An 18,647-nucleotide genomic window follows, 5' to 3' on the forward strand; every position below is an offset into this window, starting at 1 on the left:
TGGCTGAACACAACCAGGGAATGTCTGTTCCCAGCGTTGAAGGCGTAAAGACTCTGTATGTGATGTAATGCCCATAGTGTGTGCCCAGACACCACAGTAGTGAGTCAGTGCGTCATGAATCAACATACTCTTCTCTCTCTACACAATAGCTTGTAGCCCAAAGCACCGCAGGGAATGGAGTGCCTGATCAGGGCTTCATCCAAAGTCCGTGGAAGCCAGTTGGAGTCTTTCCACTGATTCCAGTGGGGTTTGAAGCAGCATTTCAGAGAGTGCCTCAATAAGGAAACAGACTTCCTGGCTGGAGAGGGAGAGTCGGAGATTTCACATGCTGCCAGAAAAGAAAGAGAGCGAAAAGTTCTTCCCCAGAACTGCAGATGGGCTCCCACTGAGATCATACATCAATGGCAGAATTTCATCACTAGATGCTGAACATAACAGGAAGACCTCTGTTTATAGAGCTGCCCAAAGAGCACCAGAATAGCCTGTAATGGTGAAAAGGTGGGTGGGTGGGTGGGTGGATGGATAGATAGATAGATAGATAAAAAGTGCAACATTGGACTCTTTCCCTATCTTATTTGAGTTATGGAGATTCTGCAGTTGGTTTCGGGGAGAGGGGAGTGGGCAGAACTGGTGTTTCAAGTATTTTGAGCGTTGATTGCATCCTTTAGGAAGGAACCCCAAGGTAGCAAAGATGTGTCAGAAACATGGAATATCAAACCAGCCACAGTGAGATTTCAGCAACCTGCTGCAAACATGAAGAATAAGACTGAAAATGATCAGTCGTCACTATCTATATCTCAGTAAAGTGAGAGAAGTCAAATGAGGGCACTAAATTTGAGTGAATTTTGGAAGAGTGGGAAGGAGGCAGTGGTGAGTGAAATCAAATTGCATAAAGCCATAGAGGGGAAGGGATGCTAAGAGGAAAAAGGAAATATTCAGTAATAACCTAATGTACATGCAACAGCTGTAGCTGTGTCTAGGATTGCAAATGCAGAGCCAGCACAGAATACCACAAAGATGTGAAGAGAAATTGAGGTTACCAAGTAAACATAAGGAAACATCAGCCAAGGTGGACAGGAAAGATTAGACTGAGAGGTGGAGAGCCTGAAAATAATGGTGGGATGGAAAGTCCAAGCAAATCATCTCGATGGACTGTGACAAGCTATTTGACAGTTATGCATGTTCTTCAAATGCAAATCTGAACACCGAGGAGCTGCCCAGTAGCAGTTCTGGAACTTCAATGAGGTGCATAATAACAGGGAAAATACCAGGTGCAAAGCAGGGATGCTCCGCTGCGTGGCCTTTTAAGTTCAAGGCAATGTCTTCCCCCAGGAGGATCTACTTAGTAAAGTAAAACTGCCGTAAGATTTTCACACATGACATGGCACTAACAAATTACTGGGCTTCGAGTCAGCAAGGCTGATGAAAGCAGAGGTAGTCTGGAACTTTTCTCCACCCTTTGCCTGGGCTGACCCGAGGTCCCAGCGATGATTTAGAAGAGCATCTGCACCAGGGTAAGGTCTATCCCAGGGATCATGTGGGACCTGGCAGTGTGTCATACATAGTGACACAAACCTTACGTGGAGTGATGTATCGTTCCCCGACCCATGAAGAACTCCCCTGTTAACTGCAGAGAATTGGCTCTGGTCTGAATTCCCTCCAGCTGGAGATCATACTAAGTATCTTTCTTGCACAAGGGCTTCGAAAGGCTTCACTTACGAATGTTTATCAGGCACTCTGAGTTGCAGATGGGAGATGCTGGGGAGGTGCTAAATATTGTTGCCGTTTATAAAGCTTAACCTTTAAAAAGCAGTCTGTCTCAACTTTAACTGCTGCACATTTTTGACAAGTTTTGTGGTATTAGCTGTGGTTCTTACGTCCTGGCACAGGACAGGACAGCAGCGTTGAGATGGAAATGTCATATTCAGAAGAAAACCTAGGTTTCATGTCCTTTTTTGCTGTTAGGAGGAATGATACCACAGAGCCCAGGAAAAGCAACTGCTGTGGATAGACTGGGGCTGCTTTGGGTTTCCTTTGTTTTGTGTGATATTTACATGCTTTTTGCTGACGTGTAATTTTGAGATGCTTTTAAAAAGTTTTTTATTTTATATATAGTCTACTGATAAAGTGGCTAGGAATTTCAGGCTGGTTAAGATTTGCTCCATAGCATGGTACTGTGATTTCTGTTTCTAAACATGCCTGTACACAAAACCACGGGTGAATATTTTCTTACTTTGAATTACCTTGGGAATTGTACAAAGCCCATTTCTTAAGTCACTTGTTTAACTTGCATCATATGGGTAATCCCATTGACTGTAATAGATCTGTGTTTGTGTATTGTGATTTTCTTCTTAGTGGCATGTATTTATGGCAGCCCTGGGAAATAATCGTCTTAATAAAAAAAAAAATCAGTATTCTCTGATACCCTCTAGTGGTTGTTAATGAATGTTCAAATAAATCACGTGAACTCTAGGGAGCAGTGTGTCCTATATGGACAGTCTAAGAATTTAGGGCTGGAAAAAGGACTTGAATTCTTATAATCCCAAGCAACATCTCCAGGCTGTGTGAACTGCCCTGTCGCTCCATTGAAGTCAGATTATCTGTTGATGTCAAAGGAAGTGGAAGAGTTCAGCCAAGTATCTGCTCCCACAGACTGTATCGGTTATGGGAATTTATGTTAAATTTCAGATGAAAAAGTGAAAAATGTTCTTCTTGTAATGGCTTTTATCAGTGAAGTATCTCTGGCGTGTAAGTGACCTGTTCAAGAGCAGCCATCGAGACAGAGCTGGTCGCTAGAGAGCCTCTTATTCTGAAAACTCAATAAGGAAAATATTTTTTTTTCCAAAAGAAGCAACTAGAACTGTGTTTTCTCTTGCTTCTCTCTTGTTCGCTTCACTAAGTTATGGTCTGTGCCCTCCAGAAAAGGGCTGTGGGTGATTGCATTTCCTGAAGTGAAGGAATTCCTGGAATCAAAGCCACAAGCTGAGTGTGCTGTGGAAGACTGCACTTATCTTACTTTTTCTGCATACTTTTGTTGCTGTCCGAGTCCTGTGATGCCCTGGCTGTTAATATCCCAGTGAAGAAGGGTCAGTGCAGGGGCTGTTTTCCATACGCTGATGTGAACTGTGCGGAGTGACGCTCTTAAGCTGGACCCTCTGCATCTGCCTCCTACCCACTGAATTTTTGAAAGGGCCCCTTAATGCACAGTTTTCCCTGTGCGTCAGAAAGATGTGGCCAATAATTACCTTTGTGTAGTATTTACCTTAGCGATCAGGCAGCTGACTGAAACACAGCTATATGTCTTTCTGTGCTTTTTTCTCCCCAGACTTGTTTCAGTGAACAGAAGAAGACGAGTAACCTTGAGGCCTATGTGAAATGGTTCAATAGACTCTGCTATCTTGTAGCAACAGAAATTTGCATGGTAAGGGAAAAGTACGTGGTGTGTTTTACCACATGCCTGAAGTACCAGTTTGAGATTTTACATTAATAAGCAAACCTGGGGATTTATTTCTTATGACCTAGCTAAGCATCTGGTGGTAAGTTTTACTAATATTGCACTCGCAGAAGCGTTCTAATAAATGACAAACATATTGCAAAACAGAGCTGGCGACACACGGGGGATGCACTGTTCTCTTGATGTAGTAGCAGCACAGTGCGGAATAATGAACCCTGCAGGGAAAAAGAGAGGAAAAGATGCCTTGAATTATCCTGTGAGACTTGTGCTGGAAAAGACTCTAGTGGAGCAGTATTTGTTATCTGTCATCCGAAAGCTCTCTTGTGCGTGTGAATTGGCATTGCCTGGCTCTTTGTCCTGCTGCCCATTACCGAGGCTGTGACTAGTTGTTTTTTAACTTGGTAGTGGTTTTAGTTTGTTTAACTTGGCCTCATCGAAATGAAATTAATGTTTTCTCCTTTGAAAAGGGTGTGGAAGGGAGGAATAGTAATAGTATAAACAGGCTAGATAGCCTTTGACTCAAAAGCATTACCATTTTGAAAATCATTTTTAGAAAAAGTGGGGTGTTTCCAGTCCAGTTAAAATGTGGATTTAAAATGCAAGCTTCCCTTTGTCCTGGCCATCTTGCTGAAAGGGCCAGAAGAGGGGAAAGGGATTAATCAGTGAAACAAAGTCTTTCTGGGGCAAAGATGCTGCTGTTCTGTGGGTGTGAAAACCTGCCCTTAAGTAAAATCTGGGCTGATGTGCCCACTGACTTGAGGGAGGGCAGCGGGGAGCTGAGCTGCTGCAGGGCTGTTTGTGCTGCCTGTTCCAACGCTGAGACATTGACTGAGGCAAAGCCTGGCAACTGCCGTGAATTTCTTCTATGTCGCTGCAATGAAAGCTTTGATTTTAGAGACTGCCACTCACCAGCATCCACTGGATTGCTAGAACAGAACTGGGGCCAGTGAGTGATAGCAGATGTAAATGGAACAACTAAGATGCCCTCCAATTCTGTGTGTGCTTATTACAAATATTCGTTTATTTTAATTTGCAGCCTGCAAAAAAGAAACAGCGAGCACAGGTCATTGAATTCTTCATTGACGTTGCCCGAGAGTGCTTTAACATAGGGAATTTTAATTCGCTGATGGCAATCATTTGTAAGTACAGCTTCTAACCAGACCTCTCCGTCAACTGTCACAGATGAAAAACGAAACCTGACTCCGATCCATGGCTCTCTTTTCTTCTTTCTCACTCTTAGCTGGCATGAACATGAGTCCAGTTTCCAGACTAAAGAAGACTTGGTCGAAAGTGAAGACAGCCAAATTTTTCATTCTTGAGGTAAAAAAAAAAAAAAAAAAAAGTGCTGATACTCTGCTTGAATTACATATTCTGGGGGTTTTTTGGTTTGTTTGTGTTCCCATTGTTATCCAGGTATGAGATGGTTGCAGATGTGTTTCACAGGCAGAGGGCCAGATTCTTGCTGGAGTTTCCCAGGTGTAGTGAGGAAGGTGTGAAGCTGCTGATACGTAGAGGAGAATCAAAGCACTCAAACAAATAGGAGGAAAAAAAAACAACCAACAAAAATATGAGCTTATATGCAAGCCAAAGTGCTTCCAGTGGCCAGTTTTGTTTGGCCATGGACACAATGCTGAGTGTAAAGCTCCCAAGCTATACCTTGGACATTGAGTGAACACAGCCCAAGGTTGTGTTGTGTATTGAGGAAACCAGGATTTGGCATAGGTAAAATGCACAGTCCTTATTCTTCACATAACAGCTCAGTAAGCTGTCGCTAGAAAAATCAAAGCTACAAACAGCCATGATCTGTAGATCTTTTGTTGTATCTTTGGTTCATGGGGTTTTGTGTGTGTGTGTGAATTTTTGAAGATGTGGGCTAGGTTCTCTTCAGGGTTTGCTACAACAGAGGGTAAAGTTGTCTTCAGAGGACCCGGGTCGCTTTCTAACCAACGTGTCTTCTTTTGTGTATCTAGCACCAGATGGACCCTACTGGTAACTTCTATAACTACAGAACAGCATTGAGGGGGGCTGCTCACAGGTCCCTCACCGCACACAGCAATAGGGAGAAGGTAGGTGTGACCACATCCCCTTTATCTCCAAAGGGATGGTGTGCTTTGCTGCTGAGAGTCAGTGGCTCAAAGACTTGATGCAAACGCTCTCCTCCCTTCCATGGGTCACCAGTGCAAGGCTCCTGCGCTGCTAAATGCAATTGGAAATGCAAATATGTGGCTAAGAGGAGTCCGGAATGGATGACAGGGCTTTTGTGGACTTGTTCTCAGACACCGGGGAGCTAGAAAGGGCAGGACACACAGCGCAGAGGACTTTGTTGCAAGCATCTCTATATCCCTGGAATATTCACATTGCTTAGATTGATAAACCTGATGGAACAGGTATTCCAGAGTAGAATGGCTTTTATTTTGGTGTGGAGCATCAGCCTGGCAGGCCCAGGTGGAACCGCTCGTTGGTTCCAGCTGTGGCCACCGGGCCTCTGTGCAGACAAGTACCTATTGCGTGTGTGTGGTTTGAGATAGCGAGGGAAGGACACAGCACTCAGAGATGAGGTGGTTCTCCCTTTACGTTAGGGAAAGATGACTTACCACAAGTCCTGCAAAGAAGTCTAGTCTGAATCCATTGCAGCAAACTTGGAGTGAAATTCTGTCCACGTGAATTTTCATTTCATTCGGTTGTTGCTGCCATCTCGGTGAGCAAGAATTGAAGTGTTTTATCAGTGTTGGTGGCAGATACGTAGCTTTCTGAGATGTCACTGACGCTGCAAAAATCAGATGGGCAAGATGTTAGCGCAGGATCCTCCTGGTTTGTCCCCCGGTTTGTTTCTTGTTCATGTTCTTATTTCTCCATTCAATTATCTTTTTTTGTTTTGTTTTGTTTTATGAAAGAGGGTTTGTTTTGAACATCGCAATTGCACATAGTCATAAACGGGTAATCTCTGCGCAGAGCATGGCGAAGGTAAAGTAGATCCTGCATGAACAAGCGTAATACAGAATTCAGTATTCATTCACCAGAGGAGCCAGGCCAGATGCTAATCTCACATCCCTGTAAATTTGATGTAAATCTGCTGAAGCTAATGGAATCTCACAGCATTTACGGTGAAATGAGATCAGCATCTGGTCGCAGGCTGACTCAGCTGCAATGGGAATACGCTGAGTTGTTCTGAAAAGCACTTCTCTGTGCAAAGACGAGACGACGGCTTTGGATCTTTGTGACTGGCAGAGAAATGCTTTTCACTCGCACACACCGCAGCGAGGGCCTGGCTGAGATGCTTCTGCAGTTTAGCTCTTTTGCCACCATCATATATATTCAAACCAGTTGCTTTGTTGTTTGACTTAATTTCCTGGGGGAGTTAGCAATCTCTGTCACGCCTCTACCCCTGCCTGGTTAAGACTGAGGGCAGAGAGGTTATTAGATTGAAAGGTATCTATTTTTACATAAGAAAAAGCTCATATTCTGTTCCCCTTTTGTAGATAACGTTAGTTCAAGAAATGACTCGGTAGCTACTCGCACTGGGTATGTTACAGCGTCAGATACAGCAGATCATGTAATTCTTGCTGTAGGAATTAAGGATTCTACAAAAAGAATTCTGTCTCTTTTTATAAGCAAGAATATCAGTTATTGTTTTAATGAGTTTGAATAAAATTGAAAGAACATGATCATTTTTTTGAAACAAAATGATATGTAGTTTCTTGGCAAACTTGTAGCAAAGCTCACTCTGAAGAAAATTTTTATCTTCCAACTGAATAGCGCTCGCAAGAGTTTGAGATCCCGATCCCCTGCGCCCCTCTTCTCGGGAAGTGGCCACCCCAGAAGCACAGATGGAGGCTTCAGGCCCCAGTCCATCTGCTTGAGAAGGAGGGTGCTCTGGAGGGGAGTGCTCTTGTCACAGACCAACAGAGGAAGCAGCGGGTTATGTCTCGCAGGAAGAAGATCCGCCTGCAGGCTCAGAGGAGCTAATTTCTAACTGCCAGACTCACCAGAAACCTTACTTTCTTCTCTCCTCAGGGCTGGTGTCTTGGCGGCTGGGTTTTTCCCAGTGTTTGAACAGAAGCCCAGCTCAGGGGCTAAATTATATCCTCGGGGTGAGCCAGTGACCTGGGACACCCTCCCTCCTCCTCCTCCTCCTCCTCCTCCGCACACATCTCGCCCAGATCCCCCATGTGCCACCAGCCTCAAAGAGCACGGCCTGATTTCATCACCCGCTCCATCCTCATCCTCAGACTGCAGCACAGGTTGTAGGAGAAGCGTCTCAATCCATGGAGGATCCCCTGACCTCAGTCCACGCTGTTCTGATCCAGCCCTTCTCTCAGTGTGTAAACGGCGCAGTTATAGCTACTCGTTACTTGTTCAGGAGCGGGCTTGTAAAAAAAGGCACAGCAAAGCTGAGGGATGCAGTACGGCGGCAGAGATAAACCTGCCAAAGTGCAGGGTGAGAGAGCTGGTAATGAAGAAGGGCTGATGTTTCCTGCAGAATTCAGAGGGGTGTACTTGTTAGGAACCGAGTCTGGTTCTATCTATGCAGTGAGCCGACCTGCGCCACCTCCAAAATTAAGTCGTTCCGCTGGGAAAGCCTGCGCTGTGCTAACGACATGTCTCTGGCATTGAAATGTCGGGACTCTGCACGGTGCGGCACCGGGTGCTGTTGCTGTCTGATACGATGGAGGAAGAACAACGCGTCAGATCTCATTAGCTTGCTTCTTTCTGCAGGAGGCAATTGTCCTTCAGCGTGTGGGTGGGTTGGAGGGCTGGGGGGGGTGGAAATCAGAAGGGAATGAAATACGAATTTCTGGCACTAACCCAGATTTTATGCTAGTGAAGTGCCTGGGTGGAAGCCAACGTTAGCGTGTAACTATATCCACTTCTGTTGCTTTTCCTACAGAAATTTGGAAAAACAAAACATACTGGGTGACATGTTTTTATTGGGGAAATTAATGGTGACCAAAAGACAGAAAATCCCTGGAAACGTGTAGAGAATTGGTATCCAAGGGTACGTCTTTGATGCCTTTTGGATGCAGATGAGAACAAGCTCTGCCCGTGCTCTGAGCTGACTGGTGGCTTTGTAGCTGTTTTACTGTGGCATTGAGCCCACATTCACACGTACCCTCCCTCTCAGCAAGGCTTTTCCTTTATGTTTAGTACCGCTAATGGTGGTGACCGAGCTCCCGGGCAGCGTGGAGCAGGGCAGAACAAGCTGGCATCTGCCTGCAAAGGATACGTAGACAGAACCTGGCAGGAATTTCTAGCTGGGGATCAGTGTCCACCTCCAGCTCTGTATCTTTCCACTTTATAAGACCACACTGGTTACAGTTATCATCATTTGGGGGAGAAAACAAACCACATAGATTGCATGTGTTCGTTACCTTAGGTTGATTGATCTAGTTTGGATGATATAAAAATGAATCCTGAAACACATGTAGCTCGGTTTGACTAGAATTCGCTGACGCCTCACCCTTACACCTCACCCGGGCTCAGCATTTTGGGAGCTTGGGCTGTGCTTTCTTCCATTCCTATATTATATCAGTGGGGTGTATCAGGGTAATACCAGTGGCTCTTCAAGTGCCAGTCCAGGCTTTTTTTATGGCTATCGCACTGACATTTCAGAGTTTATCTATGGCTGTCCCATAAAAAAGCCGGCAGAGATGCAGATCTTTAGCAGTTTACTGCATGTGGTGTTTTAGCTGAAACAGAAATTGGCTTCCATTTTCGCTGCGAGAGTTGGTGGTGGCTTGTAGATTCCTTGCCTCAGTGTTTCTGCGTCTGTGACTTGCGACACTCGCTGTTGCATCGCGAAGGCCGTAGACTGGAAAATAACAGCTGCTGTCCTGTTCTAGGTCCATTTCATATCCCGCTACGGCTGATGTACAGCCTGAGATGGAATAATGGTGCGACATTAAATCCTTCACTAAAGGATTGCCTCGTTGTCACCAGCTCCCAGGGCTGGTCTTGCGTGCCAGGAGGCACTTCAACTTTGCTGCGCGTTTAACAAGCTGCAGTTCAGTCAATGTACAAATAGGCCAGTGGAAACATTTGGACGCTCTACCATGCCATGTGCTTTCCTTCAAGTTCATGGTGATTAAGTTTATACTTAATGGCTTAAAAGGCAGGTGTTGCTGCCACAGGAAAATGCTCACAGAGGTGGCTGTTGCCCTTATAGCTCAAACCCTCCAAGTGTTTCTTTTTTTTTCTGCTGAAGAGGTGGGTAGGCTCAGGTTTGAATATCGAAACCCAAAGTCCCGGGGGTCAGCTTTGTCCCGGACTGGTCCTTTGTGTTCTCTTTCTTTCCCCTTTGAGCTGTGACACAGGAGGACCCGCAGGGACTCTGAGTCTCTGCTGAAGCCCTGGGGGTGCGCTTCAGCAGCAAAGTTGCTGCTGCTTTCTGCTGTGGAACATCTGGCATCAAATTTATCCCTGCTGTAATTCCATTAATTTCAAGAGTCTTATCTAGAAGTAGACTTCTTCTGTAGCAAATTATGAGCTGACTCTGATGGCTTAGAGAGAAGGCTTGGATCACTGCTATATGCCACTTTACCCTGGATGATGCCCAGGGCTTATTTTGAGTGCTACAGTGATCTCTGTGGCTACTGTCGGCAGTTTCCTGCCAACGAAATTAATATTTCCAATCCTACTGTCTGCAAGTTAATTTGGAGGAGCAGGTTGCACTAATCAGGTACCAGGAAGGAAATTACAGCCTCAAGAGGTAGCCATGCGTGGAGCTGTTGAAAATGAAAGAGCTCCTGATTCACTGTTTGTAGACAAGTCCTTGGTCATCAGATTTTATTCTGTCTTGTTCAGGGACGATACTGGTTCTTTTGTTTCCAGCTGTCTTTAAAGTGCTCGATTGGTGTATTCAGCATCTTTGCTTATAAAGACCCAACAGAGAAAGGAAGAGTTCTGCAATTTTATTTTGCTCTTTGCTGTCTGATCTTGTCGTCAGACAGTGATGCTCTTGATAATAAACTGGGTTATTAGCATTTTCTTAGTCATGTTATTCTGCTCAGTGAACATTGTGTTCAGTTCATATTCACTTCAGCATCTGTTCTCCTGATGGCTGAAGGTGTCTCTACACCCCACTGCCCTTTTCCTTGCCTGCCACTGTGCTGCTTTCTAAGCGCAGAGCACACTGAAAAGTTAATATTTCTTTTTTTTCTCCTCTCTCCTGATTGAGTTCTTCTTTCATGCAGAGAAAATACCGAACTGGAAAGATAATAGTTGTGTCATTTCTCTTCACAGATTGTGATCCCCTTCTTCAGCCTATTGATCAAAGACATTTATTTTTTGAACGAAGGATGTGCTAATCGCCTTCCAAATGGACATGTCAACTTTGAAGTAAGAAGTGAAAAATGTTTTTATCTATCCCATTCCAATAGCACCATCTGAAACTGTTTGCCTGCAATTTTGGTGCAGGCCAGCAAAGACTGAACGTGCCAACGTGGATGATCTCAAGAGACTTTGTGAAGGTTAAACCAATCCCAGAATGTTTCTTAAAAGAATTAATATGTATATTTTATGTAAACATTACAAGCAGATCACCCTACCTTGCTTGATGAGAGTTGGCTGCTAGAAATACAGTGTCAGCAGTAAAAATTACTGTACTTATGGCTTGGAGTACAAAATGGAGTACAAATGATTGTACTTTATGACTTTTTCAGAAAACATGGGAAAATGTAAAAAACATTTACATACACACAAATCAGTATAAAATGGTTCATACTTTAGCTGCCTTTTTAGCCCTTTCTCATTTTTAATAAGGAGGTTTGTCAAAGTAAGACATAAATTGCATGTGGTCATTACAGAAAAATTAGAATACAAGGAGAATCACATATCAAGTACAGAGTCACTGTGTCCATGGGGTAAACGTCATGCTGCCGATGTAAGGATTCCAAGGTGTTACCTCCTGCCTGTAGGTTTTACACAGAAGAATTACTATTAAATGCAGTAGAAGGATTTTATATTCTGCCCCACTCCCTCCGCCCCCGACTCTGGCCGTAGGTAGTATTAGTCAGGTATCCTGAGTAAGCCAAGTTCTCTGCTGGAGCAGATGGTTTTACAGTGGTACAACTGTTGCCGGCAGCAGCGTGCGGGCACCCGGGGGTTCTGCGTTGTGCTGGGCATCACGATGGTTGGGTCCCTGCATTCTGCTGGAGGGGCAGAAAGGAGGTGCTTCAGAAAGGAATGCCCAGTGTCAAGGAGCAAATAGTTCTTGAGCTCTCAAATTCTTTGTAAGTCATTTCTGCAGCATCTCTTTGGTTGCTTTAAATTTCCCCTTCTGTTATTGGCATTGCGAGATAGTGATGCGTAAAACACTGAGCCTGGCATCGCCTTAAATTCTATCAGAACTGTTAGAAGGCTTGTAAACGAACTGTGAAAATGTACCCATCTAAAACATAGAAGGGTCTTTTCTCTTAATGTCTTTGTGGTTGGCAGGAGGGATCTGGATCCCAGCCTTCTGCTTGGATGTAGTTGTTTTAGTGAGATAATCTTAACTGTATCTGAGTGGAATGTTTTATGTTTACAGAAATTTCTGGAACTGGCTAAACAAGTAGGAGAATTTATAACATGGAAGCAAGTGGAGTGTCCCTTTGAACAAGACCCTAACATCATCCACTACTTACATACCGCTCCCATTTTTACTGAAGATGGTAAGACTTTGTACAGTCTCTAATTACTGAAAATATGTCTCTTCATCACTACTAATTAACAGCCTGATCCGTGCTTTGGGGATGTCTCTCACTGACCAGTCCCGGTTCTTTCCAAGCTTTCCTGTCACATGGGTTGTGTCTATCAATGTGGTTTTGCAAATACAACCTTCCAGCTCATGAAGCTGCTGCCCGATTGCTTTTCTCTCGTCCGTAACTTCTCTGTAAGGCACTGTCTCGGAAGTTGCCGTTGTTGGCCCTATTTTTGTAATCACAAAAAGAGGCCACACAACCGTGCCGTGGACTGCTGTGAATGTCAGCTGTCCCTTGGACACTCCTTCTGTGATTGATGGAGCCAGAACTCATCTCTTCCGCAAACCAACGCTGTCATCTCTTCAGTGAACATGGCCCAGGGCGACGGTGGTCCCGCTGACCTCTTCCACTGCAGCAAAGAAATAGGTTATCTACAGAAAAGAATATTTTAAGAAAATCTTTTGCTAGTATTTAATTTAAGCTGTAGCTACGAAAGCCCTGTTCTGAAATGATTTCTCTGGTTCTCTGTCTTTTTATACTTATCTGTCTTCTTCAGTTTGGTATCCAGAATGTCAGACTGTGTCATTTCATATTGCTTTTGTGTCAGTTGCCTCTCGGTACGTTGTCACGCACAGAATTGTCTGTACTTATATTCCCATAAGCTATACTGGTGTTGGGTTTATTTTTTTTCTTGATTCTATAGGCATTTTTCTATACTAATCCAAGTTAATCAGACCCGACAGGTTTTTATTTCACAGACTACTTCAGAACACAAAATACTGCTTCAAAAATCCTGCCTAAGTCCTAAGAAAAATGACTGCCAAAATAGAATAATTAATGTGGCTAAAATAATACATATCAAAATGAGATAGGATGGAGGCATTTGTTCTGTTTTTAGGCTCTAAAGGGACAGTAAGTAAGTCAGGTAAAAGTACAGTTTTCAGGCTGCTGGACCAAAAATGGTCCCACTAATCGTTTTGCAGATTTTCTCCCCTGTATTCATCCCGCTTTCATGGGATGCCCTTTGCAGGAGCCACAGAGGCCTCCCCTCTTCCCCAGGGGAAGCACAGAGCGGAAAGCGCTGCCCTGAGTAGAAGGTGGGAGAACGTGTTCGAGAGCTGCAGCGGTGGCACGTGAAATGCAGCTGCACTGAGCTGGTTGCAGCGTGGCGGGACGGTGGGCCAACACTCCAATAGTAAAATGCAGTTGAATTGTAGCACAGAGTTGGATACAGACACGGTTCCAGCATTAAAGAATAAAGCATTGCTAAACAGTCAAGCGAAGAAACGTGTGTGAACGCAAATCACAGCTTGCTTTAAAAAAAAAAAAAGTTTGTGAAGACAGTGAGATATTAGTGCATCGCCAGCTTTTGCAGAGGACACTCTACAGCCTAGACACATTTCGGTGTGTCATCAAATGCATCCTACAGCGCAGAAAAAAAAAAAGACCTGTTTATTTTCTTCTACTGTGTTTCTTCTCTGGTTTCTGTAACTCATTCTTACCTTGAGGGTGTTTTATATCTATTTAAGATACCATGTTCCCGTAAGCTTAAAAAAGATTGAGGAAGATAAAGTTGTGTTAAGTGATGGGAATATCTTTAATTTTAAAAAAATCTATTTGTTTAGCTGTCAGCTCTCACTGTCTCTTTTTTTTTTAATGTTTATGCAACACTTTGGTAGCAGTGCTGGGATGGAGAAAATAGGCCTAGATCTCTATCTGCAAAACCAGAGACCGTTTACAGAATCACAGAATCTTCTTGGTTGGAAGGGACCTTTGAGATCATCGAGTCCAACCACAAAAAAAAAACCCAAAAACTTCTTAATATTATATAAGAAGGTCTTGTTAACGTATTTTAACTCTGGGCTCCTTTACTGTTCCATCAAAATTAACCTAACAGCTTTTCAAAGGCGTGACATGTGAGCTAAATACCAGTGTCCTTCTGATTACCAGCTACCTGGTACAATATAGGAATATAAGAATGCAGAGAGATAGGGAGTTACAGTTGCTGTTGGAATAACACATATTTACTTTTTCCAGGTTTGTATCTGGCTTCCTATGAAAGTGAAAGTCCAGAGAACCAGACAGAAAAGGACAGGTGGAAATCCTTAAGGTAATCACTCGTTTTATCAGCTCATTTCTAAAGAACCTCCAAAACGCTGCACTGATAGTCAAATTTGCAAAGTGCTGGCATTTAAAATGTGACCTCTGATGGAGGTCTTTTTCCATTTAAACCTAGTCTACAGAGCTGAGGCTGCACTGATAAAAGCTAATTGTAATCTCAAATTATCTGCCATTTAAAGAGTGGATAATGGCACAGTCTCCACTTGTGCATTTACACAGTGCTGTACCCACGCAAAAGAGTCCTGGGGTAGATGAAAAATGCCCTGGGTTAACTGGATCTTCCTACAGTTCGCATCTCTTATGAGAGATGTGTAATGGTTTGGTGTGAGAATCTGAAGAGAGCTATTAAAAAAACCAACCAAACAAACTGCCTTTATATCTGGGGTTTTTTTTCATTGTTCTTATGTTTTAAATTTACAGATCCACTATTTTAGGAAAGACTTGAAGATTAAGAGATTATCGCAGTAGGTCAAGGAAAAGAAATCCGCAAACATTTTGCACTACTGATTCCAAAGATGCCTGTTTGGGATTTAGACAATTTTTTTGTTTGTTTGTTTGAGTTTTTTGTTGGGTTTTTTGACTGCCTGACATGATGGATGAACTGGATTCATCCACTGAAATCAACAGAACCGTGTGCACAATGACGCTTTTCTAACTACGAGACACAGAGAGGAAGGACAAACAGACTATTTGTGGCTGTGCCCAAACTGCGTCAGGATCACTGTAACTTTTGCCTCTGAAGGAAAACGTTAAGAAAACCAGGAGGATGGAGAACCGTGGAACTGCAAAAGAAGTCTAACAAAAGGAAAGCAAAAAATACCCGTGAATATTTCAGAAGCAGGTGCTTCAGACAGCAGCTCTTTAAACCCTCTGAGGATTGTAAAATGAAATCAAACCACAGACACAGCAGCAATCTGGTTAATTGCTGAATGAAGAAAGAGGAACTTAATCTTACATTAGCAGTCCCCCAGCCTTGTTGAACAAAGCACCGACTGCTACAGGTATAAGCTTCCAGCGGATGAAAACTGACATCGCTCACTCGTACGTATACATGTATGTCACATACGGACCACGTCGGCATGGGACAATCGTACAAACCCTGTGAATTTTTACAGAGAACAATCTGAAGTACGACTGTTGCTTAGTTATTCTTCCCACCACTGTTGTTGCTTTTCTTACTGTGAATCTTGGCAGATCCGAGGAGGGCACAGAGTGCAGATGGTGTTGCTTAAAGAACACCCCCCCTACGACCCCATCTAACATTGAACTGAAGAAGGAAATGACTCTGGGCTCACCTTACCCCTATTTAATGTTATGTAGTGAATTCCCTAATTTTGTTGATGCTGAGTTGCATCTTTGAGAGGGTTTTATCACACTTAAAGAAAAAAGCTACTGCATTACCATTTGAAAAAAAAAAATCTATCAGGTTCCAATTAATATGGTACTGTTTATTTTGCAACACGATACTAAGAGGATAGGAAGCAGGGGGTAACTGCTCTGCATTTGGGAACTACGTGGTATGCTTTAAAAAGACAAAAGGGTTTCAGACTAGAGTGAATGCACTAAAGAATTTGTCGTTCATGAGCAGATAACTGATTTTCTCTGTTTTTATTTTTTAGGATCTAAACCATGTTCACCATTTCCTTACAGATAATATGAAGTAGGGACTATGTCTTGTGTTTAAAGTTGTACAATAATCAACACAATAATCAAGGTGCTACTGTAACACATGTATGAAATGATAATTAACTATATGGATATTAGATTTAAAAGTAAGCCCTAACTAAAGTAAGTAACCTAAAAGTAAGCCCTAAAGTAATTGTATGTGGAAGAAATGTTCCTTCCTGCCCCAGAAAAGACCTCAAAAAGCTTAAATGAAACCTAAATGCCACACAATATTGAACTTTGCATTTTATTACTGACAATGCTGGCCTTCTCAGATGTTACGGTCTTTCTCTGTCTACAACAGAAGGATGTCACCCTTTCTTTGAGATCAGTAATAGTTTTATTTCAACGCAGAGTGATTCCAAGTGGCTTCAGTGTTTTGAAAAATTGGGCTAATCACAAAACCTGGCTGTGTTGGTCTGTGCATTTAGCCAGAAAACTGGTTCCTGCCCTCCGCCAGGCCTCAGAAGTTATCCACGCCTGGGAGAGTTGTTGAAATGTGAGGTGTTGGTGAGCTGGTGTTGGAGGGCAACTCTGACAGTTGAGCTGATGGGGAGCAGCCAGAGACACTCTCTGTGTGATACACTAAAGGTTGGTCGTGTCTGCAGGGCACTTCTTACGGTGGGTTATGGTCTGTGAAAACCTGCGCCATCTAGATCATGGCCACCTGGAATCCACTGCTTCTGCAGTTGCTGAGATGAGCAGGACACTTTATTCTGCATTTGCATATGTAGGGCTTGAGGTGGAACTTCACTCTCCTTTTCATATAGGTCTATCAGCGCATGAATTCGAGCAGGGGGAACATAAAAATATCATGTGTTTATTCAAGCTTTGTACAGAAGAACCAAGCGTAAGGATGGTACAACATTGTTCTAGCCAGGGAATGATCAATATTCTGGTGATACTGCTAATATGCTCTTTGTTAATTGTTGTACAGGAGCTGAGAGCTATAGAGAAACATGCACATATAGCCATTCCTTCAAGCAGAACCATTTCCAAAATGATGCCATTAAAAGCCTGTTAAATTCCAACCAAATCCAGAGCAATAACCATAAATATATCTACAACAATGCTAATGCTTAAGTGTGTTTGCTAAATGGTCATTTTTTTTCTTAATGTCTGCATCTTTTAACAGACATGGTGTGACTTCATAGTGGAAATGGTTTTTTATTTATCTGAAACCCAATGTAGGTGGACGGACCTTTTCTTAAAACCTACTTTTTAAAAATGGAAATCCTCACTCCTTTTCTAATGAGGCAATAGAGGCTGGTAGAGCTGAGATTATAACGCCCTGAAGATGAATCCAAATGTGATTTCTCATGACACTACTTTATATTCTTGGGCACCTTCCATGAATTCAGGCAATTTTGCAAGTATGAGTTAAATTAGATCTCATAAAGTTCATCAGTCTTGCAAACTAAACCACTTTCATAGTCCAAGACTTTCAAACCTCAGTGCTTAAAATTGAAAGCATAAAGGTCAGATTTAGGTAGGTATTAAGGGCTTAGTGGGACTGTCAGAAGCACTAAATTATCTTTAAGCCTTTATGTAGTCACACATTTAAAGGTCTTTTTTTCAGAGGTGCTAAATATCCTCATTTCTTGGTGAATACTGAAGCAATTATTGCTTTATAGAGGTGTGTGGCATATTGATCCCTAATATTTGATCTCTGGAGAAGCTGGCTGCAATTTGCAAAACAACTTGGAGATGAGAGTGCAGAGCAACTTCAAATGAGAAGACAGCGCTTTTAAAAAACAGACTTTAAGAATCATAGCTTGTCTTCACATGATTTCGTAGCTAAAATCCTATTGATTTAAATAGAAACAATGTAAAGCCTTAAGTTACAGCTGTCAGTTGCATTTGTAATTCATATTTGGCATAACTGGGGTGTACAGCTCCAGAGAGGAGAGTGGTTACAGCCTGGCTTCACTGACAGGTTTTACAAAGCGCAAGTACAACTGAAAACAAGGATGACAATTTGGGGAATAGATTTCTTCCAAAAATGTAGTAATTAAATGAAAATGAGAAAAAGCACCTCAAATAATTAATGTTTTCTTGCTATAAACATATGAAGAATCCCTACCATGCTGAAAAGAAAGCAGTTATCACTTAACGCCGACCCCTAACACACTGTAAGGCATGCAGTCATGAGACTAACATCCAGAGGAGTTACTGGTAGTAGTGTCATGGCTTGCTAATTCCACCTTTTCCAGGGGATTTGCCTCCCCGACAGCTGCTTGAGCTCATGCTCCACAGAGAAGACAGCAAAACTAGACCTATAGGTCTGTAGTGTTAGTATCAAAACCCTGAGCTAGTAAGATGTGAATATATGATACAGTCTTTCCAAAACATTAACTTAGCTCCTGCATATACGGCAAAATGTTAAAAGACCCAAATACATTAAATCACTTCTGCACCTCCTCTAGTGTAATCAGAGTGGTAGTAAAAGCCCTATTTTTTCCTCTCGAGTGTGCCATTCTGCAATGCTAGATAAAAAAGCCCAGTGAAAAACAATGAGGGAATTGTGTGCCTTCAGCTTGTGTTGAAGTCAGTAGATTAACTTGCTCAATGCCTTTCAAAAGACACTTAATCGTACAATCTAGCCCTCAATTTCACATCAGCATCAATCACATTACCTAATTAAAGGTGGACGGATGTAGGTCTGCTGGGCGGGACTGATTTTTGCGGGCAAAAAACTCTTGAACTGAGTCTAGCACACAAGAACCCTG

At 42.9% G+C, this 18,647-nt stretch overlaps 1 protein-coding gene across 1 annotated transcript in view; it reads left to right on the top strand.

Annotated features, from left to right (window-relative positions):
* The window catches only part of RASGEF1C (RasGEF domain family member 1C), a 28,418-nt gene extending 12,758 nt beyond the window's left edge, over positions 1 to 15,660 (top strand). Inside the window, exons 6-13 of the mRNA XM_074155862.1 lie at positions 3,326 to 3,421; positions 4,491 to 4,593; positions 4,695 to 4,774; positions 5,425 to 5,520; positions 10,694 to 10,789; positions 11,979 to 12,102; positions 14,170 to 14,242; positions 14,674 to 15,660. Of these exons, the coding sequence (XP_074011963.1) occupies positions 3,326 to 3,421; positions 4,491 to 4,593; positions 4,695 to 4,774; positions 5,425 to 5,520; positions 10,694 to 10,789; positions 11,979 to 12,102; positions 14,170 to 14,242; positions 14,674 to 14,698 (693 nt within the window). The 3' untranslated portion in view covers positions 14,699 to 15,660. The remainder of the gene's footprint in view (positions 1 to 3,325; positions 3,422 to 4,490; positions 4,594 to 4,694; positions 4,775 to 5,424; positions 5,521 to 10,693; positions 10,790 to 11,978; positions 12,103 to 14,169; positions 14,243 to 14,673) is intronic.
* Positions 15,661 to 18,647: the final 2,987 nt, after the last annotated feature.

Source organism: Numenius arquata, chromosome 11, assembly GCF_964106895.1.
Source record: "Numenius arquata chromosome 11, bNumArq3.hap1.1, whole genome shotgun sequence".
NCBI classification, from domain to species: domain Eukaryota; kingdom Metazoa; phylum Chordata; class Aves; order Charadriiformes; family Scolopacidae; genus Numenius; species Numenius arquata.